Source organism: Budorcas taxicolor, chromosome 1 (assembly GCF_023091745.1).
Source record: "Budorcas taxicolor isolate Tak-1 chromosome 1, Takin1.1, whole genome shotgun sequence".
NCBI lineage: Eukaryota > Metazoa > Chordata > Mammalia > Artiodactyla > Bovidae > Budorcas > Budorcas taxicolor.
In genome coordinates, this window is record NC_068910.1 from 12,089,920 (window position 1) to 12,116,951 (window position 27,032).

A 27,032-nucleotide genomic window follows, 5' to 3' on the forward strand; every position below is an offset into this window, starting at 1 on the left:
TACCTGGAAAGATTGGATGCCCTCAGCACTTCCTCCACCAACACCTCATTCTGGAGCACAGATGTCCGGAAAATCTCACAGAACTTCCTACCCGTGGACCCCTTCTCTTTTTTGCTGGCCACGGCCCATGGCATGTGGGATCTAGTTCCCTGACCAAGGATTGAACTCTTGCCCCCTGCATTAGAAACATGGCGTGGATCCCTTCTTCGAGGCACCGTCCAGCACCATCCACCACCCAGCACTACCCTCTTTGTAGGTGGGCCAGGCATCCTCCTAGTTTGTTCACAGAGGGCTCAACTCTTGGAATTTTCCTCCCCTCCTTCGCTTATACCATCAGCATCCCATATCCCCCAGGAGTCCCCAGCCTATGGTCCTTGTCCTCCTCCCCCACCTCAGTTCCCCATCTTCCAAGTTGTCACCAGTGAAGATGTGACCTTCAGTGTCTGCGTTCAGAACATCTCCCCCTCTGATTCCACCTCCTGCTCAGCGTCCCAGCTGCTACGATTCTTCCTCCCTGCCTCAAGCTTCCTCTTCCTTCCGGCGCAGCTTGGATCTAGCCCCAGAGCTATAAGCAGGCCCTGACACGCTCCTAGAAACCCTGGCCCTCTGAAGCTCTGCCCCTGCATCTTGCTTCACTCCCTTCCCAGCTTCACTAGGTTGCTCTCGTGACCATGTTGGTCATTCCCTAACCCACCTCCTCAAGTGAGCTTCCCTGGACTTTACATCTCCCTTCAGCTCCAGCTCATCTCTCTGTTCCCTGAGTCTTTGCAAAATATCACCAGCATTGTCCACACTTGCCATCTCCCCTTTACCTTGCCTCATTCCTTTTGCCCTTTGTAGTTGAGCTCCCATCCCACAATTCCAGTGAAACCCTTGTGTCCAGGTGGCCAGCACCTTGGGGCCTCCAAATTCCCTAGCTCCAGAGCCATCAGCTGTCTTCAATGCCTCCTTCCTTGCCTCATGGGCCCTTGAGCCCTTGCCTTACCCAGGGTCTCTCCCACCCCACCGGCCACATCCCCTCTCCAATCCCCATTTGGCACTCTGCTGGTTTCCTCACTGTCCTCATCTCTTCTTTGTCTTCCTGAGTTTACTATAAATTCCATGAAATTAGGGACTGGGCCTCCTTCTGAAAAGTCCCAGTGTTCACCCAGTGCTACCCACTGTCACCCTCCCTCCTATCCTGAATGTCATTCCTGGGTATACATGTAGGTCCTTCAGTTTTCCAGCTCCCGAGGGCAGGACGGAGGTGCCACCCACTGTCACCCTCCCTCCTATCCTGAATGTCATTCCTGGGTATACATGTAGGTCCTTCAGTTTTCCAGCTCCCGAGGGCAGGACGGAGGGGACCCGTCTCCTCTCCCCAATCTCTCCAGGGACCAGGCAGCTCCCACCAGCTTTGGCCTCCACTGAGGCATCTTCAGAATTCCAAGACCGTCTCTGGAATGCCGGGCCTGTCTGGAGAATGCCAAGGCTGGGGCACAGGTGGGGAGGCTGTGGAGTGGCTGGGCGGAGCACGACAGCTGCTGACATTCTGGCTGGAGCCTGGGCACCGCGGCAGCTGTCCCTCTGGTAAGCACCGCTGCTGACACCTCGCTTCCCTGTGGCCCCCATCTCCCGGAGGCCAATCTCACTGTTCTGTCCATAGCTCTGGCCTGGGCACCCCCAGGCAACTGAGAGTCACCAGGCCCCATGCCTCCACTCCCTGACAGGGAGTGAAAGTGAGTGCTGGGGTCATGAGGTTCACAGGAACTGGGAGTCCTGCCCATCAGGACCTGTTCATCAGAGTCCTCGGCTGGGAGCCAGGTGGCTCTGCTCTCCCCAGGCTCACAGGATGACCCCGCAGGCCCCTCCCTGAGCCGCCCCGGGTGCCAGGGTCCTTACCTGTGAAATGAGTGAGGGGAGGTAGAGCAGGGGATATGCCCCTGGGTCTGGGGAGTCCACACTGCAGCAGGAAATCCAGGTGAACGGGCAGGGGGACTGGGCAGGCCCGAGGACCCCCCAGCGTCCTGCTGCCAGACGGGAGGAGCCATGGCTGCTCTGCCAAGTGGCATCCAGGGCTTGGCCTGGTGCTGAAGGACTGCCCCTCCGAGTAGGGGGGCCTTCTGCTGCCAACTGGCTGACTAAAGCCATGGCCCCCAGGGGCCTGTGAAACTCAGGTTCCTGGGCCACCACAGACTCCAGATGTGGAATTGCTGGAGATGGAGCCTGGGCACCAGCAGTTCTAGAAAGGAGCCAGGTGGGTATGGAGCATGGTGGTCTCTGAGCTGTAGAAGGCGGGGTGCGAGGGTGGTGAGAGCATGGGTTCTGGGACAGGGAAGGCAGCGGTCAGGGCAGGAGAGGCCACTGGTGGAGATGGGGGAATGAAAGCTGGACACCATGCCTCCAGGAGCACGATTTTATTGGCTAGGACAGTGCTGAGGGAGGTAGTCATGGAGGGCCCTTTGTCAAGGACACACCCAAGTTCACATCCTGGGGACCCCGGCCCTCTGCCCACAGTCCTGGGGCCCAGCTGGAGTTGGAAGGCGGTACAGGCAGCTCTGGGTGAAGGTTGGTGTCTACTCCACCCCCTTCATGAACTCCAGGAACTCTGCGGAGAGACAGACGGGCATAGGTTAGACATGGGGCCTGGGCAGGGCGTGGGCAGTGGGATTCAGATGGACCCACTCACCATCGTAGTCAATGCGGCCATCGTTGTTTTTGTCACCATCCTTCATGAGCTCCTCAATGTCGTCCTCTGTGATGGTCTCCCCTGTAGCCTGAAGCATTATCTTCAGCTCCTCCAGGTCGATGTAGCCGTCAGCATTTCTGCCAGTTGGGTGAGAGGGGCCTCAGAGCCCATTTTAGGGGCAGGGGGAGGGGGCAAAACAGCCCTGCTTGTGACCCTGGGAAGCAGGGAAGGGCCACCAGGAGATGGGGCATCCTATTCCCTCATTGTGCAGAACGGGAGATGGAGGCCAAGGTCACAAAGCTGTCCCCCTCTGCCCAGCTCTGCCAGGGCCAGGGTCGGAGGTCCAGGCTCACACACTCACTTGTCAAACATGCGGAAGAGGTCTGAAAGCTCTTCCTCAGACTTTCCTTTGCTGTCATCCTTCATGCAGCGAACCATCATGACCAAGAACTCATCAAAGTCCACCGTGCCGCTGCCTGGGGGAGAGGGCGGCACACCATTAAAGGGCGGTGCTCAGGATGGCTGGCCCTGCCCTGGACACTGACCCCGGTGGTGTTCTCACTGAATCCTCCCAGTGACTCTGTGAGGCGAGTGTGATTATTGCGCCCATTGCATAGATGATATGGTTGAGGATCAGAGGGGCCAAACAGCTCCTTTAAGGGTGCAAAGTAAGAAGTGGCAGGACCAGGGTTCAAGTCCCCCCAGAGTTGGGGGCCTGGGGAGGGGCAAAGGGGCTCACCGTCCTCATCCACCTCGTCAATCATCTCCTGCAGCTCCTCAGGGGTGGGGTTCTGCCCCAGCATCCTCATCACCTTGCCCAGCTCCTTGGTGCTGATGCAGCCATCCTCAGCGCCCAGCACGAAGATGTCAAAGGCTGCCTTGAACTCTGTGTCCAGCAGGAGAGGAGGGGAAGCAGAGCAGCATGGCTCAGTCAAGAACCCTGAAGGCCAGACGCCGAGGGCCGCCTGCTAACCCGCTGCTCCCCTCTGAGACCTCTGGGGTGACAGGGAGGGGGACCCCAGCCTCGGGCCTGCAGCCTGGGGCCCTCACGCTCCCCCAGCTGGGCCCCACTGGGGCCCCATGGGCATGTTGGGGCGCTCACCATTTTTCTGCTCTTCTGTCAGCTGCTCTACCTAGAGAAGAAAAGAAGTCTCAGGCTCAGACCTCGGCTGCTGTCGAGGAAACCAGCCCATTCCACAGGTGGGAAGACTGCAGCCGGGAAGAGGCAGGCCATTCCCAGGTCACCGAGCAGAGGCCTCCGTTCTCCCAGCCTGTCCCCAAGCCCTGAGGTGACCCAGCTTGCCTCCCTGAGGCTGGGCTCAGGGCCAGGGTGGCAGGTGGGCGCCCTCTCCAGGACCAAGGTGACCCCGAATAACAATAGCCAGTTGGCCTCTCAGTGTCCTTTCAGCCCCCCTGCTGAAACCCAAGCTGGGTGGCCGGAGGGGCAGCTGTCCCTCAGGTTGGGACAATAAAACCACAGCGGGGGTGGGCAAAGCCACCCGCTGTAACCTGACCGGTGGCCACTGGGCTATTTTTAACGGGGGACAAAGTTAAACCTGGTGATTGTTCTGGGGACTCTGGCATGCAGGGAGGGGGTGGGGCAGCGTTATCTGGCCCCTTGGCCTCCTGGTGTCTCAAGAGCCAAAATTAGTCCCTGGCCCGTCAGGCCTTGTATGGGCACAGGGTGGAGGGCTGCCCCTCTCCCAGCTCCACAGACTCCTGCAGGAAAGACAGGGGCACCCCCAGAGCCAGCTGTAGCCTTTCCTGCCCAGGAGGGGGTCCGTACTTCCTGGAGCTGAGGTAGGGGTTCCCTTGCGCGCAGCTGTCTGTGTCAGATGTCCTTGTCTCTGTGGTGGACGGAGGTCAGCAACACCCCTACTCCCAGGTTGGAATAGCATCTGAAGCCCCTCAGTGGCCCCTGCAGGGACTTGGGGTGACCAAGAAAAGGTGACCACCCTCTAGCCCTTCCCCTTAGCTGAGCCACTGAGCCCTGAGCCTGCCAGGCTGAACAGGGACTGGGCCCCAGGTCTGTTATTCCCTCCTAGTCCTTCTGTGCCTGCGTCAAGCTTCAGAGCCCTCTGCAGCCCCCTCCTCACAACCCCTGTCCCACCCTCCAGAGCACCTTCAGCCAGCCAAGGGGGTGGTGGGGGATTGGATGGGTGAGGAGCCGAATGTGAGGGGCAGCAATGCGGAGAGGGAAACAGCGACAGAGCCTCAGAAGGAGAGCTTGGGAGGAACAAAGAGACAGACCAGACACACAAATGCAGAGAGGTGTGTCCCAGAGACAGTGACACAGGCTACAGACATTTGAAGACCGGGCTGGACATGATGCTATAGCTTTGATGTCCTCCTCCACCAACCCTGATAGTTCCCCCCAGATCCTAAACTCTTTACCCCTTCTACACCCTGGAATGCCAGACCAACTGGCCCCTTGAAGGTCTAGGCTGAAAGTTAGTGGACTCTATCCTGGGTCCCCACCACCTCCTTAGGGTGACCTTGCCCCTGAGCCCCCAGTGGGTACGCCCACCCCAGGCCCCAAAGGGTATGCCCACCCCAGCCCTGCCCAGGCCCATCCCTTACCGCAGCCTTGTAGATGTCATCCATACTGGCGGCTCACAGGGCAGGCTGCTGGGGTTGCCAGCGGCCCTGGGCTTAAATAGCCTAGCCCCGCCGCATTCCCGACCCAGCCCACCCCTGCCTGCAACATCCTCTACTCCCTCCCCTTGGCCCTGGTGATCTCACACTGGCCTGAGTCCCTGTGTCCTCTGCCCAGGGCAAGGAGCAGATGAAGGGCTACAAGGACCAGAGCTCTTTCCCTCTGTTCCCCATTCCCCCAGGAGACTCTCTGGAAAGGTTTTTGGAATGAATGAAAACGAGTCCGGGACAGGCAGGAGCTGCAAGGCCAGGCTCCCAGGCCAGGCCCCCAGATCAGCAACACAACTCTTATCCAACCAAGGAGGTGGGTGAGGCTCCTGGAGGGGTGGTGACTTGCTCAGGTCTGGCTGACTTGGCAGCTGCTGACTTAAACTAAACCCCTCTGGGCTTCCCTGGTGGCTCAGATGGTAAAGCATCTGCCTGCAATGCGGGAGATCGGGGTTAGATCCCTGGGTTGGGAAGATTCCCTGGAGAAGGAAATGGCAACCCACTCCAGTACTCTTGTCTGGAAAATCCCATGGACGGAGTAGCCTGGTAGGCTACAGTCCCTGGGGTTGCAAAGAGTCAGACACGACTGAGTGACTTCACTTTCCTGCAGCAGTATGCAAAAAGAAGCTGGGAGTGGAGGACCCTGCCAAGAGAAGCCTCGAGTGCCAAGCTCGGATCGTGGTGCTGTGGGACTCGTGGAGAAGGAAGGCACTGGCCTACCTCAAGAGAGTGCGGTTTGGAGCCCTTCTCCCAAGGGTGCCAGAGGAGCCGCTCCCCAGACCAGTCATCTCCTCAGGGAGAAAAGTACTAGGTCTAGGCTGAAATGCACTCTACCAGTCAACAAATACACCAACAGATGCCTCGTCTGTGTGAGACTCTCCCTTTCCAGTTGGGTCACTACCTCTTCTGGACCTGGGTTAGGGCTCCTTCTCTGTGCCCATGCTTCCCTTTTCCAGCACTGTAGTTCCTGAGTCCAGCGCCAATCTGTCACCCCCTCATTTTGAGCTCTGGTAGGATACCATCTGGGGGTGTTGTGCCAGATGGCCAGCACATATCCTTTCCACCTAACCCCTCCACGTCCTTCACGCAGCTGGTTTTGAGTGGCTCAGTTATGCCTGACTCTTTGTGACCTCATGGACTGTAGCCTGCCAGGCTCCTCTGTCCATGGGATTTTTTCCTGGCAAGAATACTGGAGTGGGTTGCCATTTCCTCCTCGAGGGGATCTTCCCGACCCAGGGATGGAACCTGAGTCTCCTGTTTGGCAGGCGGATTCTTTACCGCTGACCCATCTGGGAAGTCACAGAGCCTACACCAGTTCCCTGCCTTGCCTGCCAGCCATTGCATGGATTAACCCACTCAATTCTCTAGAAACTCCATTTGACAGAGATCTCTGAGTCTTGCAGAGGTTAAGAACTAGCCCAGAGTTACAAATCAGATCCTCCTTCAACACACTCGGGTCCTCCAGGGAATGAGACCAAGAGGTAGGTGAGATGTAATTACTGTCGCTTTTGCGGAGAGGGAAACTAAGGCCAGGCGTGGCAGTGACTTGCCACGGAAGGTGCAGGGCCATCCCTTTCGAGTGACAAAGCCCAGAGCAATTCCTGCCCGAGCCTCGGTTTCTCCGGAGCTGCAAGGCGCGCGGCGGGCGGGGCCCCCCGGGGACCGATTACGCAATGGAACCGTCCCAGGCGGCCTGCGCACGCGCGCCGCGGGCCGCAGCTGTCAATTACGTGCGCGGGGCGGAGTGGGGCGGGGGCGCGAGAAGGCGGCGGGGCCAGCATGGCCGCACGGCTCGCGCCGGGGGCGGGGGGCGGCGGGGGCCAGGGGGCGGTGGGACGCTGACCCCGCCCCCTACTGCTGCCAGTCTGCGCCGGGCGGCGGCGGCGACGGAGCCCGGAACATGGCGGCGGCGGCGCGCAGCTTCGGGCCCGAGCGGGAGGCCGAGCCGGCCAAGACGGCGCGCGTCGTGGGCTCTGAGCTCGTGGACACGTATACGGTGTGCTGGGGGCCCGGGCTCCCGAACTGGAGGTGGCGACTGGGACCTGGAGTCTTGAGTCGGGGGCGGGGGGTTGGGGTGGGCTTCTCGGCCCCGCAGCTGGAGAGGAAGATGTCGGGGCGCTGCGACTTTGAGGAGGGGGCCTGGGATGGCAGAATCTGGGGAACGGGCGCTTGGGCTCCGCGGGTCTGGAAAAAGGGTCTTGGGGTGGGGCGCAGAGAGGGGGCTTAGGAAGGGTATGCGTTTAGAAAAGGAGGCTAGGAATGGGAAGGATCAAGGGATAAAGGAGGCCTGCAGAGGAGAGGGGTCAGGTTGAGGCGGAGGCTCCCCTGGAGGGGCGCCGGCCTGGGAGGACATGACGGGCGGTCCCGGAGAAGGGGAATTAGGAAAGGGGGTCTTCGGATGGTATCAGCGGAAAGGGTCAGGGCGCTGCAAGCCATGAAGAAAAAGAGGGGGCGGGGCCTTGGTCTGGGGGCCCTTGGGGTTGCAGTTGACATTTGCTCAAAAGTGAAGGGGGCATCTGGGGGCCTGGGCGCTCAGGCAGAGACAAGAATAGAGGTGAGTGGAGCCCAGACCCCGGGGATTGAGGGGGTGGCTCAGGACTGAGAGTCCAAGAGCCCGGAACTTTAGGGGTCTTCATGGCTTTGGACTGTGGGGGTGAGAGAGAGCGGCTCACTGCCCACGCACACTTCAAGGCTGTGGAGGAGATGCAGGATAGAAAGGGGAGAAGTCGCAGACTGTGATGAAGTAGGAGGCCCTCCTGGGTCTGGGTGGGCTTGGGCGCCTATGGGCCTGGTAGGCTGCCTAGCAGGGACTGGCCCCAAGGTGGGGGTGGCCTGAGCACCTCTCAGCCTCCTGTCCTTTGTTCTGGGACCATGGTGAGTTGGGGAAGGGGGCTTGGCTCTGCCTTCACCCCACCTCCTTGGCCCTCAACCTAACCCTCCTCCTGAGGGTCATTTTTCTGGCTCTTTCTCCTTTTCTGGGCAGGAGGAGGGGGAGGGAAATGGTCAGGCTGTGGAGGGGCTCCTAGGGATCCTGGAGCAACAGGCCTGCTCCTCAATGGAGGCTTCAGTTGAGTTGATTATTTTCTCCTCCCCCTTCTGAGTGCTGCAGAGAGGGGTGGGATGCAAGGACCATGGGGCCTCATCCAGGTGAGGGCTTAGGTCTGGTCAGCCATCATGCATGCCCTGTATCCACCTGGAGGGTTAGCTCCAAAAAAGCTCTCCTTGACCACAGGGCTGAGGCCTTCCTCTGAATGGGTGGGTGTTGGGAAGGTGGTGATTTTGTGTCCCTTTGTCTGGGTATGCTGAGCTGAATAATTATCAACACCTACCTTTGATTGATCACTTACTACATGTCAGGCCCTTTACAAAGCATTTTGCATGCATTACCCTTGATTCTTAATCCTACTAGATTTTAAGATGGGAACTGAGGCTCAGACAACTTAAGGCTCCCAGCCACTTACATAAGTTGACATACATACGTAAACTATAGCCAGGAATGGCAGAACCAGATTTTGAACATGGGTCTTCCTGGCCCGTTCCCTTCTGTTAGGGCTTAATTATCTATCACTGCCCTCCTCTGAGCATCTAAGTGCCTTGACTCCTGGCTGTTTTCAGCTCCTGAGCCAGCTGAAAGTGTTGGAGAAGGACTTGCTTCTCAGGTATAGTCAGGGCTCCTGAGAAAGAACTAAAGCAGAAAAGGTGGTCCTGCCAAACCTGACCCTGTTTTGCCTCCGAAAGAAAGGCCTTTCTTGCAGCTCAGGTTGGATTGGACTTTGAATTACATGGAGTCTGGAGTTTAAAAACTAAAGAGATTACTTAATATGATAGCTGCCTTTTTTGTTTTCTCACTGTTGGATAGGGGTCAGACTTATCCCATATGCCTGCCAGATCCAGTGCTAGGGCCATGGAGGAGGCTAAAAGGGGGCCCCTGCTTCTCAGCAAGGGTCAGGTACAGAGGCTAGTGGGCAGGAGCAACTTAACTTTGGCCTGGGGGGTTTGGGTGTCCTGCAGCTATTGCTGAGGGTGGGGTGGGGCTTTCCTTATTGCTGGCTAGGCAAGGGCTATTTTCCCTCTTAGGTTTACATCATCCAGATCACTGATGGGAGCCATGAGTGGACAGTCAAGCACCGGTACAGTGATTTCCACGACCTACATGAAAAGGTAATTGAAAATTGGGGGCTTTTAGGCCAAGTTCCTATTGTGTCGTGGGTTGGTTTTAGGGCAACACTGGTTTATTAATGTAAACAGCAAAAAAACAAAAACAAAAAACAAACCCGTTGGATCCTGAGAGTTCAAACCTTGCATAAGACAGTGTGCAAGGAGTGTATTTGAACTTCAGTTTTAAGATTGACAGTTGTAGCTAGGCTATGAGATGCTGGGATAGTTTCCAGGGGAGGGAGCAGGTTTCAATTTGTTCCACCTGAGTATACCTATTCCAGAACCTGTGCTTTAGTATCTGGCTATAATTCTTTCTTTGCCTTTGGAGAGAGCTGCCTTTCTCTGGGTCATTTGTAGCATGAGAATTTTGTTGTGGTTTGGAGAAGATGGTGACTTCAGGGGCTTTGAGGTATTCCTTTCCTCAATGTCTCCAGAGTCTCTTGGTGGAGCTCACTGTCTAGAATTGTGTTGGTGTTTCTAGTGCTAATTAGAGGTCAAACCCAGGTGCACTAGTTTGATCGCTAATCGTGGTGCTTCTGCCACGATGGGCTTCGTAGCGAGCACCTGCCCTCAGCTGTTTACCTTGGCCTTGCACAGTTACAGAACCTCTTGGTCTATGGTTGACACGCTTATGTTTTCTTACAGCTTGTTGCGGAGAAGAAGATTGATAGAAGTCTGCTTCCGCCCAAAAAGATAATTGGGAAAAACTCCAGGAGCTTGGTGGAAAAGAGGGAGAAGGATCTAGAAATTTATCTCCAGACACTCCTGGCCACCTTCCCTGATGTGGCCCCCAGAGTGCTGGCCCACTTCTTGCATTTCCACTTTTACGTAAGTTCCTCTTGGGTTTTCTCTTTCGCCTGCCAGCCTGCAGCCGCCAGAGCTCCAGGTAGCAAACCCTGTAGACCTCAGCTTTGAGAGGTCGGCTGGAGCTGGAGCCTGCAGTTAGTAGATGGAGGAGCATCCTGGCGGGTTGGGGCTTAGACAGAGCGTGTTCGTAAAGGGATTTGCCTTAAATTAGGCTGACCGGCTCTGGCCACAGAGAGGTTTTCCTCCACCACAAGTTGTTTTGTTTAGCAAAAATGGCCTGTGGGTGTTTGAGCAAGTTTCCATCCAAATGGATGGGGTTAGATTAGAAACAGCTGACACCTGGCATCGACTATTGTTGAGTTGTTGGTTCCCAGCTCAAAACTAATTAAGGGATCTATCTGTGTTGGCAGAATATTGCCATCTTAGGGCATCGTCAGAGTCCAAGGTGCTGAGTGAGGGTAGGTGGCTTCCTCCAATGGGAGTGTATGTCTCAGGACAGCTCTGCACTCCCTTCTGGATGGAGGAACAACGGTCATGGGCTGCTGGTGACAGTATGAGTTGTCACACTTGAAGGAGGGAAGTTTGGTGCAACGTGAAACCAAAACGTTAAACAACCCAGTAATTTCATTTCTGAGAATTTATTCTAAGGGAAAAGACTGGGTGACTGAGAAAAGGATATAGGTGTAAAGGTAGTCATTCCAGGATTATAATAAGATGCTGAACAGTCAAAAGCCCCATAGGAGGCGACTTAAAAAAAAAAAGGGTGCTAGCATGGAATTGGATATTATGCTGCTAGAAAAATGATGTAGGAGAAGAAATACATTACTAGATGAAAAGAGCAGGGCAGAAAATGATATTAGGGTATGGTCCCATTTTTATTTAAAAAAGGTTTGTATGAATATATTTGGGAAAATTCTAGAAGGTTATACATCAAAATATTATGAGGAGTTGTTTTGAGGTAGTAGACTTTTGGATAATTTATATTTAATTATTTTCCTTTTGTGTGATGAAGATAGGGGAAAAAAACCCAAAATAACCCACTCCCTTTTCAGGCTTGCCTTTTAGGGAGGGACCTGTGGGTTGTGGTCTTAAAAGCCCAGACTTCTTTAAAAAATAACTGTCTTGAGATACTTTCAGAGTGAGACAGCTGAACCTTTCTTGAAGTGTTAGATAGAAGAACCTGGAAATTTGGTGATGGCACTAGCAGTGGGCCACTCAGCTTGAAGGGGCCCTGTGGGAAAAAAGACTGGCATTTATAGATGGGAGCTATATATGTGTATCTATCTTTGGATTGTGTTTGGCATGTACCAGTAATGTATGTGGTTAGCAGTAGTTTTCCTGTTGTAGACTTCTTTTTTTCATTTTCTTTCCTTATGTGAAAAACAAAAGTCCATTTCTTATGTGAGTTTTTCACAACTGGTTAGTGTTTTAAGAAACACAACACTGTCCTTTAAGAAAGCTTTGATTAGCTATTTAAGGTTAAAGTATAATTCATTGCTTAAGACCTGGGCCTTTGAGGCAGTCTCCTGGCTGCCTCTGAGTATGGAAAGGCCTGGACTGCTTTTTGTTTTCTAAATAATTTGTATGTGAATCGTTATTATGTTGGTTGCACTGGGTCTTCGTTGCTGCCTGCCGGCTTCTCTCTAGCTGTGGCGGGCGGGGGCTGCTCTTCGCCGTGGCGCACGGCCTTCTCACTGCGGCTTCTCTCGTTGCGGAGCACAGGCCTCAGTAGTGGCAACATGCAGGCTCCGGAGCTGCGACTCTCAGGCCCCGGAGCACAGGCTCAGTAGGCTGTGGGCTGCCACTCCCTTCTACAGGGCATCTTCCTGACCCAGAGATCGGGCTTAGTTGCTTTACGCCTTGTAGAATCTTCCCAGGCCAGGAATCGAACCCATGTGCACTGCGCTGGCAGGCAGATTCGAGTTCACTGAGCCACCAGAGAAGTACTGGGCTGCTCTTCTGAGATAGGTTTGCCTGAGGCCCTCCATCTGTGGCGGTTCTGGTTTGAGGCACGTTCTACTGCTTGGAGCAGTTTGAACATATTTGAAGTAATTATTATCAAAAGGACCTCTTGGTTATATAAATCCAGAGTTCTAAAAAAGTGGTTGATCCGTTGTTAAGCTAAATCACGGTTGCTTAGCTGTGGCACTGTTGACGTGTTGGACCAGGTGATTGGTGTGGGGGCTGCCCTGTGCAGTGCTGAGCAGTATCTCTGACCTCTGCCCACTAGATGCCAGTAGCGCCCCCCCATCCCTAGTCTACCCCCCCAACCCGCCGCACTATAACTACCAACAGTATCTCCACACATTGCCAGATACTGCCTGAGGGGCAAATTGCACTTGATCGAGGATCACTATATTAGATCTTCAAATGAATTTGGACAGACAGAGCCCAAAAGATTTGTCAGCTTTTTTACAGACTGGGAGCCCTTAGGGAAGGTTTTTGGTAACCTTCCCCGCCATCAGTGTCCTCTCTGAATTTACTCCCAGTGTAGTCCACCTCTTGTGGGGCTGACATTGGACAGGGTGGACCCAGGGAACCATATTTGGCTGGGGTGTGGATTTTTTTTTTTTGATTCACATACAAAACTCACTCTTACAAAGCGTACAAGTCCCTGGTTTTTAGAATATTAACAGAATTGTGCATCTATCACTACTGTCTTAATTCCAGAACATTCATCACACAGGAAGGAACTGTACCCATCAGCAGTCACTAATATGCTTTCGTAATAGATGGGTGTGCATGTTCTGAACATTTCATATAAGTGAAATCGTGCAATATGTGACCTTTTGTGACTGACTGCTTTCACTTAGCATAGTGTTTTCAAGGTCCATTCATATTGTAAACGAAAATAAGCACTTCAGTTCTTTTGTGGTCAAGTACTATTACATTGTTTCAAGATACCATATATTGTCCATTCATGAGTTAATGGACTGATAAATTTAGCTTGCTTCCAGTTTTTGGCTTTTATTAAATAAGACTGCTGAGAACATTCATATGTTTTTGTGTAGACCCATACTTGTGGCTCAGCTGGTAAAGAATCCGCCTGCAGTGCGGGAGACCCGGGTTCAATCCTTCGGATGGGAAGATCCCCTGGAGAAGGGAAAGGCTACCCCCTCCAGTATTGTGGCCTGGAGAATTCCATGGGGTCTCGGAGAGTCGGACACGACTGAGCCACTTTCACCTCACATACTTTCTGCTGGGGCTTCCCAGGTAGCCCAGTAGTAAAGAACCCACCTGCCAGTGCAGGCGGAGCAGGTTCCGTCTCTGGGTCAGGAAGATGCCCTGGAGAAGGGAATGGCAGCCCACTCCAGTACTGTTGCCTGGGTAATCGCATGGACAGAGGAGCCTGGCAGGCTACAGTCCATGGGATCACAAAAAGAGTCAGACACAACTAAGCGACTAAAGGATAACAACATCCTTTGTTGGGTATATACTAGGAGTAGACTTGCTCGATTGTATGATAACTCTTTATGAGGAACAGGCAAATTTTCTTCGGTAGTGGCTGCACCATTTTATTGAGCTGGCCAGAAAGTCGGCCAGCCCAGCGCATTCCTGCCGGCAGCATGCAGGCTCTTAGGCTCCCACGTCTTCGCCCACACTTGCTACTGTTCACTGTAGCGATCCTCTTGGCTGTAACATGGTACCTTGTGGTTTCAATTTGCGTTTGGCTAATGACTAATAATGTTGAGCTTTTTTACATGTGCTTGTTGGTTATTTGTATATTTTCTTTAGATAAAGTTATTGAAATCTTTTGCATTTCAAAAAATTAGGTTGTTGTTGACTTGTAGGAGTTCTTTGTATACTCTGGATATTTAAACCCTTACTAGAAATACGATGTGCAAATATTTTCTCTCATTGTGTGAATTGTCTTAGTTGTCCTGATTGTATTCTTTGAAACACGAGTTTTCGGTTTTGATGAAGTTTACCCATTTTTCCCTCCAGTCACTTGTGTTTTTGGTATCATGTCTAAGAAACCAAATCCAAGAGAACAAAGATTTGCAACTATGTTTTTCTTCTAAGAGTTTTATAGTTTTAGTTCTTGTATTTAGGACTTTAACCATTTTGAGTGGATTTTTGTATATGGTGTGAGGTTGGGGCCACGACTTTGGGGCAGGCTTTCTGACAGGCAGGCAGAGCCGTTTGTCTCCCAGCCCTGCTGCTTCGTGACAGTTTATTCAGAGGCAGCCATGGAGCCTCTGTGTGTCTCAGTTCCTCTTGTGAGTTGGAGGGGGGATGATCCCAGGCCCTTGTGAATTGCAGGAGCTGGTGCAGTGAAGGTGAAGCGCCCGGAAAAGTCTGGGCAAACGGCAGGGGCTCTCCAGGTCCCAGCCAGTGCCAGGTATTCTGGTTAGGAAATGCATTCACTTCTTGTCAGAGGTGGCATTTATATCATTTTGTTATCTTGAAACCAGTTGGGTAGAACAAAGACACTTTTTGAAATCTGAAATCAGAGTAGGACAGAACCGTTACCATCCTAAAGGTAGCTTTTGGTCATTTCTTTTAGTTGCAGAATACAGGCTGTACGTGATAACAGATATCCTTGAGGCTTGCTTACAGTCTTGGAGCTCTCTGCAGCCAGAGTTGAGGCTTGAATCTCTCAGTGGGGAGTTTTTACTCACACAGTGTTCCTGACTTCTGCTGGTGTGCCTCATACAGGCATGAAATATGTTAACACGGACTCCGACCCCTGTGTATGTATGTAAACCACACAGTGACGTGTAACTCAGCCCCTCGTTAATGCTCCAGTGGCACACACTCTGTGCTCCAGCCTGTGCCAAGCAGGAGCATTGGACTGGCCTGGGGTTATTCATTGAGTAGGGTCTGTGCTGCAGGGGCTTCACAGACCTGCATGTACTAACATGCTGTCGGAATAGTGGTGTCCGAACCACAGCCTAAGAGTCTGTGGTGCATTTGTGTGCATAGCTCACTTGGTAAAGAATCTGCCTGCAATGCGGGAGACCCCAGTTCGATTCTTGGGTTGAGAAGATCCGCTGGAGAAGGCATAGGCTCCCCACTCCAGTATTCTTGGGCTTCCCCTGTGGCTCAGCTGGTAAAGAATCCGCCTGCTACACGGGAGATCTGGGTTCGATCCATGGGTTGGGAAGATCCCCCGGAGAAGGGAAAGGGTACCCACTCCAGTATTCTGGCCTGGAGAATTCCATGAACTGTATAGTCCATGGGGTTGCAAAGAGTTAGACACAGCTGAGCAACTTGGACACAGCTGAGCAACTTGCCCTACAAGGGTGCTGCTCAAGGGTGCAGACCAGCACGAGACCCTGGCAGGTGGCTGATTGATTGGAATGTAGCAGGTTTGGAAGTGGGTATTTTAGTTTTTAAACACTTATTTTTTTTAATTGAAACATTTTTGGAACTATAAAGAATGTCTCTTACAATTTTAATTTATTTATTTTTGGCTGTGCTGGATTTTCGTTGCTGCAGGCAGACTTTCTCTACTCCTGGCGAGTGGGGGCTGCTCTTCATTGTGGTGCGTAGGCTTCTCACTGCGGTGGCCGCTCTCACTGCAAAGCGTGGGGTCTGGGGCGCACGGGCTTCTGCACCTGCGGTTCCTGGGCTCTTGAGCACAGGCTTAATAGTTGTGGTGCCTGGGCTTAGTTTCTCCTTGGCATGTGGCATCATCCCGGACCAGGAATCAGACCCACATCTCCTGCCCTGGCAGGTGGATTCCTTCCTGTTGAGCCACCAGAGAAGCTCCCTGCCAGTTTTTTTTTTTTTTTTTTTTTTTTAGGGTATTTTAGTTCAGACATCTGTGGGACCCTGAAGTATTTCAAGTCCTTTCAGCAGGATTGGGTGGAGTGTGTGTGGGTGGGGGAGTACCCGTTCGCAGAGGAACCTCTGGGTGGAATCTGCAGGAGCTTTAGCTGGGACCCACTGATGCCCCCGTTTCCTCCTAGCAGGAGGGAGGTCCAACCCTGCTTACACGTGGCCACAAGGCCACAGCTGAACCAGAGTACTCTGAGGAGGCAGACAGAATGCTTCTCTGAGAAGACTTATACTGTGGATTTTGGGACTGAGGCCTTTCTTTGTTTCCCCTTTAATTAAGAGTCTCTCAAGGTGAAGATCAGCCAAGGCAACTAAGTAGATAGTGTTGCCTAGTATAGCTGCAGGGAGTGCTTCCTGTAGCCCAAGGGGAGGGGCAGAAGAAATTGTCTACTTTTCAGATTGCTCAGAAGTGGAAACATGCTCTTTGTTTAGCGTGAGTCCTTGGCCCTCACTATCTCCCAACTTCCTGGGTCTTCCGGAAATTCCAGCCCTATCTCCTCAGCTGGGCTGGTGTTGACGCCAGCTGCCCAAAGAAATGTAACTTTGAGGATAAGGGTTGCTGGTACTAAGCGTGGGCTGGGGGCCCTTTTCCCATGTGAGACCTAGTGTCCCTGCTGGAAATGGAGAGGCTGGGGAGCTGCTCTTGGGGACTGGAGGTGGGTGCGGATTGGAAGCCTCTCGGGAGTGTGTGTCTTTCAAGGCTGTCCAGGTGATGGGCGATTCTGACTGCACGCCAGATGGGGAAGTGCCGATCTGGAGAAGGGGCTTGGTTCTCAGAATGTGGGTAGAGAAATGAGCTTCTAGGTCATTCCACGGTCTTCCTGATCTTCAGTTCTTCATAGCAGCCGAGGAAGTAACTGCCCAGCAATTGAACTGTTGCGGGAGACTGACGTTGGGCTTCCGAGTGAACTGATGGCCTGTCCTCTCACTCACTGGAGCCTCTCTGGCTCAGAGCCTGCTATTTCCTTCTGGTGGCCCTTTTACATATGACCCTATGTTTTGCTAGACTCTGAGCCCCCTAACAGTGGAGGTGTGTTCGCTCATTTTTCTCCCTTTGGCTTTTTGTTCATTTGTGACAATAAGGAGGAATTCGTCTCATACAAGCTGAATTTCAAGCACATGAAATAAGCACATTTTTAAAAAACAGATACCTTAGAGTACTAAAAGGAGAAATTAGGGGAGTGTCTTTATAATCTTAGGGTTGGGAAAGAGGTCCCAGAAGTCACAAAGGAAAAGAATCACAGGTTAAAAAAATGTAAACTTGACAAACCTCCCTCTGTCAGGAGAACTGGTGTGAACACACATAAAGGGCATACACAGACAAGGAAAAGACACTTAGGTATTTGCGGCATATAAGCAAGCATTAGGGTATCCTGTATGTGTGAAAGGTAAGCGAGAGATAAACAGTAGGAAAACAGGAGAAGGATGCTCTGCTCCTGCAGCCTGGTGCCTTTCAAGTTCCGTAAACTCACTGATTGCGTGTCCTGGTGGCAGAGGTGTTCCTGTGAGCTACGAAGGTGATTGTGCAGTTCTCATCTGGACCTGTTTACAAAAGTCCTGTTGGCTGCCATCTGTCAATTAGGTACGGTTCTTACCTGCAGGATGTGGGGTTGCAAGCCCTGGGGCTCTAGCAACCCCAGGGTTACACCCCTGAAATGCTGAGGCAGTCAGCTGTGTACTGAGAGAGGCTTCACAGCTAAGCATTTGAAAGTGTGGCTTTGCGAGAGGATCGCAGCATGTCCCACCTTAGTTTGCTTACCTGTGAAATAGGATTCAACATAACAGCCTCCTGGCCTAGGGCACCGGGAGGATTGAGTGAGCCTCTTGGTGGGGAGCGCTGAGGCCATCGCCTGGTGTGAATTGAGACCCAGCACACTGGCTGTAATGTGACTGAAGGCCACCCTCACACTGGCTGTAATGTGACTGAAGGCCACCCTTGTGTGCTGCCTTTACCCCATCGCCCTGAAAGGCAGTCCTTTCCTGCCTCTTTCTCAGGACCCTGGGCTGAGCGGTGCGCTCAACAGCCTTGGAGGGACAGCGCAGGAAGAGAGCCGGTGCTTACTCTTCCCTCAGATACCTGTGGGACATGAATGTCAGTAAAAATGGTCACTCCCAGGCAGGGCTGGCTCTGTGAGGCCCGTTTTTTCCCCCACCAGGGGAATGGGAACCTCTTTTCCAGAGGAAGCAGGACTGTCTGTCTGCCATGCCTCTCTTAGTAATCTCCCAAGGCCAGTTTGGGGAGCTGTTGACTTCCCAGCCAGCGCCTGACGAGGCCAGGCTCTGCGGTCTCCTGGGCCTGGAGTTCTGAGCCCATGCTGAGTGGCCTTGGAGCTGATACCTGCGCAACTGGAAATAGTCTTTTCCTTTCTGGGCTGCTTGATTCACTTTAGATTTACTCTCTCCATTGTGTTTTACTCCTGGAGAGCTGGCTTTGCAGCAATGGAGGGAGTAGATGGCAAGAAAGGTGCAGGCCCCAGTGGTGGGGAGCAGGGGAAGGTCCTGACTGGGTTTTGTTTTCTCTTCAGGAGATTAACGGCATCACTGCAGCACTGGCTGAGGAACTCTTTGAAAAAGGTATATGGCCAGGGGTCCTTGAAATACTGGATGCAACTTGGCTAGCCCTGTTAGGCGGCCAAGGGCCCAGAACTCCATCAGCCAGGACCCACCTTGCCAGGGTTCCCCAGATCCCTGGACCTGGTCCACAGGCAGGCCTGTGCAGCTGTCTGCTCTGCAAGTCTGAGGAGCTGTGTTCTTCACCTCAGCACCCCTGGGCCCCTGTCTGCGGGGGCTCTGTCCTCAGGCTCAGGTTGTATTCCAGGGCCTTCTGATGGAGTTCTGGAAGGTGGGTGGCACGCTACCCTCTTGCACTGGGTTTGTTCTTACCTAAAAGGGTTCAGATGGCACTGAAGCTGCCTCAGGGTCATGACCCTGCCTGAGAACAGGGTGTCTTGCTGCTCCCCTGAAAGAGGGCCGGACAAGGACATTGAGGATGTGCGGCCCAGTTGGCTATCTGAGGGTGCATGGGTGGAAAGCGCGAAAGGAGGACCCAACACCAGTGTCTGGCTCAGAAGCCCCTCCTGCGCTCGGGCCCCGCACGGTGCTGGCACCTTAGGTCTCACCTAACCTTGAGACCTCTGTGTCTTAGCGGTTACAGCAGGCCGTTGCCCTTAGTGCTGCCTGTCCTGGCTTTCTCCTGGCCAGGGCCTCAGATTGTAACTCAGTCTCACCTCGGAGAGGCTCCCCAGAGCAAATTCCTGCGGCCCTTCCCTCCTTTGTAATCACGTGTCCTGGGTTGACCCTGAGCTGTCAGCCCAGGAGGGAGGCCGCTTCCGCATGCTCAGGAGGGTCCTTCCTTCGTCCTGATTCGGTGTGCATAGTGGGTGCCGGCCAAGTGCTTGGTCACTGTTGGCCGCGTGGGCAGGTGCCCTGGCTGCACGGCAGGGCTGGGACCCAGTGCTCACCTCTTGGGCTGTGGCTGTTGCAGGAGAACAGCTCCTGGGGGCTGGCGAGGTCTTTGCCATTGGACCCCTGCAGCTCTACGCAGTCACCGAGCAGCTGCAGCAGGGAAAGCCCACATGCGCCAGCGGGGATGCCAAGACTGACCTGGGGCACATCCTGGACTTCACCTGTCGCCTTAAGTACCTTAAGGTAAAGCTGTGGGATCCTGGTCATGGGGAACTGCTCAGTCGTGGGCACACAGCTCGTGACCTGGGTGTGTGGGGGGTGTGTGTGTGTATACACTGCAGGCCCTGAGAAAAGGTGACGGTTGGTGATCTGGGCACTGTGCTTCCGCCTCTGAGCACCAGGGGGCAGTCATGGTCCAGTGGCCTCCTACTTTGAACCTTGGCTTTAGCCTTCTTTGTGGATCATGGAAGTGCTGAGTGGGAATCCTTGCCCAGACTGCCCCTCGCAGCCTGGCAAAGCTTGGAGCAGGGTTTGGCAGTTGCTGCAGCACTGCTCTGTGAACACGGATGGGAAGTGCTGGTTGCCGCAGCATCCCTAATTCACACCATTTATTTGGCTGTAGGTTTCTGGCACAGAAGGACCTTTTGGGACCAGCAACATTCAGGAGCAGCTCCTGCCTTTTGATCTGTCCATATTCAAGTCTCTTCATCAGGTGGAGGTAAGGCCCGGGGCCCCTGGAGTGCAGGCGGGACTGTGCCCTCGCAGGATGGACTGATTTCTGACCATTCTGTCCGTGCCTAGGGAGTGTTCCTGAGGTTGAGTGTCTGGATTTAATCGTAAGGCATTGCTGCTTTTGAGTCTGCCAGTGTGTGGCAGATTCCATTTAGGGGAGTCAGGCGCTGTGGAGGCAGAGAGAGAGGAGCTTCTGCTGCCCCTGGCCGGTCTGCACGTCCCCACCCCACAGCATTTGGACAGGTTGGCGCACCGGTGCCCAGCTTCTCCTGGGCTTCTTCATTGCTCAAACTGAAGTGCTAGGAAGTCATCCTGTGCGTCACACAGCCAGTTCCCTGTCTACATCTCCCAGGGCAGACCAGCAGAGGGGTTGCAGGATTCTCTGCTCTCTGCTGTGCCTGTACCTAACAGGAAATACTTTGCATTACTCACTGTGGAACTCCTGGGTTTGCAGTGCCAATTTTGTTACCTTTTTTTTTTCTTGTTTTTTTTTTTACCAAGAAGGGGACTCAGTAGAGAACAGTGGAAAACGCTTTAACACAGCAAGTTCTCGAGCATGGCTTTTGTGTGCAGCCCTGTTCCCCATGTCTTATATTCACTCCTCGATGAAATCTTCTCAACAGCCACGTAATGTGGGCACTTACATTCCCATTTTACAGTTGAGGAAACTGAGGCTTAGGGGGGTAAGGAAGTTTGACCAGGATCACACAGTTAAAAGGGGGAATCTAGTGTCTGAGCTCAGCAGAGTCTGACTCTGCAACGTGCTGGGCTTGTCTCAGGAGGTCCCTTGAGGACCCTTCCTTCGATGGGCATCTGGTCCTCGACCAGCACAGGCAAGTGGGGCTGGGTGGTGAGAGGAGTGCCTGGCTGGGCAGGCTGCGGCTCTGCCAGGCGGGGCCTGCGGGTGTGTAGTGTGGCGCTCGGACAGGTGGCTTGAGGGAGGTGGTTTGGCTTGTCCCCCTCCTTCCCCCTGCGAGGCCACGAGGCCAGCAGCGTCGGGCAGGTGATGTTCCAGAGGCCCCAGCTCTCCAGCTCTGGAGTCCCTGGCTCTCACTTTGTGTCCAGCCACCAAGCCCCAAGCAACTGTTCAGAGAAACAAGTTTGTGTCTCTCTGTCTCATGGGCTACTTCAGAACATGTCTACTTAGCACTAAAAACAGGAAAGCAGAGACTCAGGGTTTGAGTCACTGCCTGGCTCGAAGGATTTGGGGTCACTGATGGTTGTGCTCCTTTTGTGTGTGGGTGGTGAGCATCTGCTTCGTGGGACTTCTGTTGGATGACGATGCCCTTCTGAGACACAGCTGTTCTTGTTCCAGATAAGTCACTGTGATGCCAGGCGCATCCGGGGGCTGGTTGCATCCAAGCCGACCTTGGCCACGATGAGCGTCCGTTTCTCGGCAACCTCCATGAAGGTAAGCGCCACCTGTTACCTTCCAGGGTGCCGTCTGAGGGGCAGGACCCTGCGCTGTGGTGGCCTCGCTGAGAATTATGCAAAATCTGCCACCTGTCAGGAATCAGGAGCTAGACTTTCCCCTGGGCAGCTGCACACTCCTGTGGGACCTCCCAGTGCTTGACAGTCCCTGAGATGCCTCAGGCTACATCGTCATCCCAAATCAACACTGTTAAACCTGAGATTTTAAGAGCAGGGTAATCCCCACCCCTCAGAAAAAGGTCACTGGTTTTTAATAAGTTTTCAGCAGCACGAGTGTCGGAACGTTTATTAGATGAATTGATGGAAATGTTCTCTAACTGTGAAAAGCCCTGGCTTAGCACTCATTTGTATCTTGTTCTCAGCTTGAATAGGCAGGCGAGGTTGTGTGTGCTGGGCCCTGTTGTTTATGTGTGAGTGACACAAACTCACAAACCAAGTATGTAAGAGGTTTTTTTCCTTCTCTCTTTACATTTTTATGGTTTGCATCTTAGTAATGACTTGAGTTCCAGGTGTCGCTAGTGGTAAAGAACACGCAGGAGATGTAAGGGATGCTGGTTTGATCCCTGGGCTGAGAAGATCCCCTGAAGAAGGAAATGGCAACCCACTCCAGTATTCATGCCTGAAGAATCCCACGGACAGAGGAGCCTGGCAGGCTACGGTCCACGGGGTTGCCAAGAGCTGGACGTGACTGAAGTGACTTAGCAGACTCAGTAATCTTAAAGTTCTTCTAGAAAGAAGCATAGTGTTACTTTTAGAACTTAGAGTATCTGATGAAGATTTAGGTTTGATGGAAAGTCTTTCTCTTGAGGCTGCTGGCCGAAAAGAGGCAGCTTGTTTCAGGCAGCTTTGCCCCTCTGGGAGATACTCCCTGCTTTCCTGCTCAGGGAGCCCAGAGTGATCCATTGAGAGAGGAGAAGTCTTATCAAAGGGCATCAGTAGCCGAAGCGAGGAGACCTGCCTCCTTCCCAGTAGACGGTGCCCCCGTGCTCCCTGCTGCTCCCCTGTCTCAGCCCTGCTAGATTCTACCCTGTGAAGTAATGGTTAAAAGGCCCATTGTCAGTCGCGGGGGCCACAGTGCCAGCTTGTAAAGCACGGTTGCCTAGAAACAGCAAATTCTGACCTTCAGCCTCCAAGATTTAAGCCAGAAAAGGCATCACTGTATAACGAGGCTCTTGTGAGCTGGAAAAGCGTTTGCTCCTGCAGCAGGGCCAGAACATATTCCAAGTGGCTGTTATGTTTCTAAGGTCTTCAGTTATTTCACAATCGTTTCGAGGCATATGAACCAAAGCCCCGTTTTAATGCAAGTTCACTTCCACATACTAAATATGCTCCAGCCCTTCCTGAAATTTTGCAATGATTGTGTTCCCAGTGAGTGTTGCATGAAGGCTACCATGGGGGTGCTCACCAGATGTTCTCACACAGGAAGTCCTCGTTCCCGAAGCCTCGGAGTTCGATGAGTGGGAGCCAGCAGGCGCCGCCACGGAGGGCCCCGTGACTGCCGTCATCCCCACATGGCAGGCTCTGACCGCTCTGGACTTGAGTCACAACAGCATCTCCGAGATCGATGACTCTGTGGTATGCCCTCCACGGCCTGACTAGACCCTGGGGTTGGGTGTTTAACCTTTTACCAAAAGGACTAATGAAGAACTGTATCTGGTGCTCTGTGCCTTGCCTGCAATTCTTAAGTTAATGGGGTTATTTAAAAGTTATTTAAAATCTTAGGGCTTCCCTGATGGCTCAGTGGTAAAGAATCCACTGGCCAATGCAGGAGACACTGGTTCAACCCATGGTCCAGGAAGATCCCACATGCCTCGGAGCAGCTAAGCCTGTGCACCACAGCTACTGAGCCTGTGCTCTAGAGGCCTGTGAGGCACAGCTCCCGAGCCCACGCTCGGCAGCTGCTGAAGCCCACGCACCCCAGAGCCTGTGCTCCACAACAGGACGCCACCACAATGAGCAGCCCGAGCTCAGCCGCTGTGGAGGGCAGCCCCCGCTCACTGCAACTAGAGAAAAGCCTGGGGAGCAATGAAGACCCGGCACAGCCAAAAATAAATTTTTTTTTTTTTAAAAGGAGTGCTTAGAACGAAATGAAGTATATTAATTGTGTGTGCATTTGATAGCATAGACACAGTGAGTGGTGAAATTTATTCCCAAGAAGGGGAGCAGAAAAGTTAGTCCATAGGTCCCAGGGACATTCCTGGTAGCTCAGTGATTAAGACTTTGTTTCCACTGTAGTGGGGACAGGTTTGATCCCTGATCAGGGAACTGAGATCCAGTGTGCCTCACAGTGCAGCCAGAAAAAAAAGAAAAGGTTCCAGATGTTCCCCTGTAAGAGTGATGTCCAGATGGTACTTGGGCAGGAGTGTTTGTGGGTCTCGATGGGGGTGCAGAGTTGAAGAAGGACATACCTCCTTCTGTCTGCACTTGCTGTTTATCACTTTTACAAGCCAAGTGTTCTACGAAAACAGTGCGTCGCTGCTCAGCACCAGAGCCCTCTGTTACATGTTCCTGAGGATGTGCTGCTGGCTGGGCCCCGGGAGGTGTCACGTCAGGGGCCCTGCACAGATGGCCTACCTAGGAGTCTGTGGTCAGGCAGAAGCATCTGTCCCTCCTGTGTAGGGGCCGGAAAGGGTCTAATCTCCTAGGGTAACGTCAGGTCTTGTCTTTTCTTTCTCAAGAAACTGATTCCAAAGATTGAGTTCCTGGACCTGAGTCACAATGGAGTGCTGGTCATGAACAATCTGCAGGTGATTAGTGTCTTTGGAGACCTTTACTGTCTGCAAGCTTCTTACAAGGTCCCATTCTCCTGAGATCAGGAGGCTGACGTGGCCTTGGGAGTCTTGGGATTTCTCTCATGGGCACTTGAAGGGTATCTGGGCGTCCTAGAAGTTTGTAAAGGCAGAGCTGCTGCCGTTCCCTTTGGTTCGCAACAATGCAATGAGCCGTGTTGCTCTAGTTCCCAAAGTATAAATACACATTGGACAGGATAAAGATGATGCCTCCACTGTGAAGACGGACAGCTGTGTTTTCAAACCCTGCCTCTACTCCTACCCTGTGGGCCGTGTTGGCCCTGTAAACCTGTGCAGGGAAGAAGAGTTTCCCTTCTGAAAAAATGTCAGCGGGAATAGAGCCAGCCTGCAGAGCTAGTCGTTTAGGTTGGAGGGCCCGTTATACCCTTCATGTCAGTGCCCACTGTCTGGACCCTTGACCTTAACCACGTGACCCTGTTGTCGATGCCGCCACAGCACCTGTACAACCTTGTGCACGTGGACCTGTCCTACAACAAGCTGTCCTCCTTGGAAGGGGTTCACACCAAACTGGGGAACATCAAGACCCTGAACCTGGCAGGCAACCTCCTGAGGAACCTGAGTGGACTGCACAAGCTCTACTCCCTGGTCAACCTGGATCTCAGCGACAACAGAATCGAACAGGTGAGCCGCGCCCCAGAAGGGGCACGGGGTTCTGGGGAGGCTGTGCCTCGATGTTGGTCACTTCGGTGAGAACGAGGGGCCTTTGCTGGCTGTCGCTTGTGTTGTCGTGTTGCTGAGTTAGCGAAGGGCCTCGGGGGATGCCTTTCAGATGGAAGAGGTCAGAAGCATCGGCAGCCTCCCATGTCTGGAGCACGTGGCTCTGCTGAACAACCCCCTGAGTATCATCCCCGACTATCGGACCAAGGTGCTGGCTCAGTTCGGAGAGCGGGCCTCGGAGGTAAGCTGCTTGGGGAGACTCAGCTGCAGGTGACGTCTGCTCACGTACACCTGCCTGCTTCAGAAGGCCGTCCTGACCCTGAGTTGCCTTTCGGATCAGGGAAGTCCACTGCCTCCATAGGAAAAGGCTCCCTCGCTCCTCTTCTCTCAGGGGCCACAGGCTGCCAGGCTTCCTCAGGAGGCTGACCTCATGTCACCTGCGTCAGGGCATCAGGCCCGGGGGGCTCTCTGGGAACCAACAGGCACAGCCTGAGTGTGGAGGGAGTGTTTTCTCCTTGTTAAAAAGTAACGTTTACTCTGGGCTTCTCTGGTGGCTCAGCAGTAGAGAACCCGCCTGCCGGTGCTGGAAATGCGGATTCCATCCTTGGGTCGGGATGGTCTCCTGGGGGAGAAAGTGGTAGGGCACTCCGGTGTTCTTGCCTGGGACACTCCCACGGCCAGATTATGAGCTGGCGGGCTCCAGCCCTTGATGTTGCAGAATCAGACAGAATTTAGTGACTGAACAACAAACAACAATGTTAATTGTAGGCAAGAGTCAGGAATAAGTTACTTAATTCTAAGTATCTCATTTCCTGGACGACTTCTGGCCATAAAATCTCGTCATAAACCGGATGTGTTTGCCCACCTTGGTTGGTGTCACCCAGCCCAGTATCTGCCGCCGGCTGATGGTCACCTGCGCGCCCCACAGGTGCCCTGCAGGTTCCCCGTCTCCTAGCTTCGAGCAGGCCGCGCTCCCACTGTCGCCAGATCCCAGGCCAGAAGATAGCTGGAAGGCTGTTTGCATCATCCCCCCACCCCTCCGTGTGTTTTCCGCCCCAGGTGCCCCTTTCCCCACACTGTCACCAAGACATCAGCTCCCCTCCCTCGGCCCTTGGGACCTTCCCTCGTTTGACCACCCTGCTGTTCCCACTGCCTGCTGGCCCGTAGCTCGTTCCTGCACTTGCAGGTGGAGTCCCTGCCTTCCTGCCTGCTTCCCGTGTCTTGGCTCTCCCAGTTCCCCAGCCCAGAAGGCTCTCCCCTTGCTCTTTGCAGATACGAGTTTCGTCACGATTGGAGGCTTAGTTCAAGGCACCACTTTCCCCTATTCCCAACCATCCCAGAGGCCTTCTCAGGGAACCCTGTGCCCTGTCTTCTCTTTTCCGAGAGGAACTCCCGGAGCCAGACTAGGCGTTCCGGGCCCTTGCTGGGTCACTCCAGGGAGCTCCAGGTCTCTTCTGCGGGTGGCAGAGATCTCCCTCCTGGCAGGCTGGGCCCCCGCAGCCCTGTGTGTCCTCGTGGGGCTGGGCCCACACCTCGGCAGGACCCCACCATCCTGCTCGCGCCATGCTGGCCAGCCCCTGTGCTGATGGCCATTTTCTGAACACCATAGGTCTGCCTGGACAACACAGTGACCACAGAGAAAGAGTTGGACACAGTGGAAGTGCTAAAAGCAATTCAGAAAGCCAAAGAGGTCAAGTCCAAATTAAGCAACTCTGAGAGGAAGGTGGGTCTTTGTGTGGGAGGTGGAGGAGTGGAGTCCTGGCCGCACCACCCTGGCCTCCCCTCGGCTGTGCGTCCCTGTCCGTTCTCATCCGTGAGATGGGGGTGGCCGTCGGACCCGTCTCGTGGGGTTGCTGAGGGTTAGTCGAGGTCCTCCGTGTCACCGATGTGTGTGTGAGCACCGTGAGCTCCTCCTCACGTCTCTGGCTCTGCCCAGT

At 53.6% G+C, this 27,032-nt stretch overlaps 2 protein-coding genes and 1 long non-coding RNA gene across 4 annotated transcripts in view; 2 read left to right on the forward strand and 1 right to left on the reverse strand.

Moving 5' to 3' along the window:
* Positions 1-2,381: 2,381 nt before the first annotated feature.
* TNNC1 (troponin C1, slow skeletal and cardiac type) lies at positions 2,382-5,356 on the reverse strand. The gene is made up of 6 exons (XM_052639503.1): positions 5,249-5,356; positions 3,771-3,801; positions 3,408-3,554; positions 3,030-3,144; positions 2,669-2,805; positions 2,382-2,587 (listed from the first exon to the last, which is right to left on the reverse strand). Exons 1-6 carry the CDS (start codon positions 5,270-5,272, stop codon positions 2,556-2,558), a joined length of 486 nt encoding a protein of 161 aa, XP_052495463.1. The 5' UTR covers positions 5,273-5,356; the 3' UTR covers positions 2,382-2,555.
* A 70-nt stretch (positions 5,357-5,426) lies between these two features.
* Positions 5,427-6,173, forward strand: LOC128047358 (uncharacterized). Its single transcript, XR_008199338.1, has 2 exons — positions 5,427-5,627; positions 5,922-6,173. It is a non-coding gene; the product is annotated as an uncharacterized LOC128047358 (long non-coding RNA).
* Positions 6,174-7,145: 972 nt separating this feature from the next.
* Positions 7,146-27,032, forward strand: part of NISCH (nischarin) — a 57,554-nt gene continuing 37,667 nt past the window's right edge. The window contains exons 1-12 of one of the 2 annotated variants that reach the window (XM_052650059.1): positions 7,146-7,307; positions 9,389-9,472; positions 10,115-10,297; positions 18,586-18,634; positions 19,545-19,708; positions 20,088-20,183; positions 21,513-21,608; positions 23,051-23,203; positions 24,307-24,375; positions 24,874-25,059; positions 25,208-25,336; positions 26,705-26,818. In XM_052650059.1, the coding sequence (XP_052506019.1) occupies positions 7,212-7,307; positions 9,389-9,472; positions 10,115-10,297; positions 18,586-18,634; positions 19,545-19,708; positions 20,088-20,183; positions 21,513-21,608; positions 23,051-23,203; positions 24,307-24,375; positions 24,874-25,059; positions 25,208-25,336; positions 26,705-26,818 (1,419 nt within the window). In that variant the 5' untranslated portion in view covers positions 7,146-7,211. The remainder of the gene's footprint in view (positions 7,308-9,388; positions 9,473-10,114; positions 10,298-18,585; positions 18,635-19,544; positions 19,709-20,087; positions 20,184-21,512; positions 21,609-23,050; positions 23,204-24,306; positions 24,376-24,873; positions 25,060-25,207; positions 25,337-26,704; positions 26,819-27,032) is intronic. The other variant, XM_052650067.1, reaches the window with a different exon arrangement.

Bases quoted from the DNA above. Each gene is read 5' to 3' on its own strand.
- TNNC1 (XM_052639503.1), bottom strand. From the start codon at position 5,272: ATGGATGACATCTACAAGGCTGCG. The intron at 3,145-3,407 runs GTGAGCCCCTTT...CCTCTCCCCCAG, and splicing joins TGACGAGGTGGATGAGGACG to GCAGCGGCACGGTGGACTTT. The intron at 2,806-3,029 runs GTGAGTGTGTGA...CCCAACTGGCAG, and splicing joins CTCTTCCGCATGTTTGACAA to AAATGCTGACGGCTACATCG.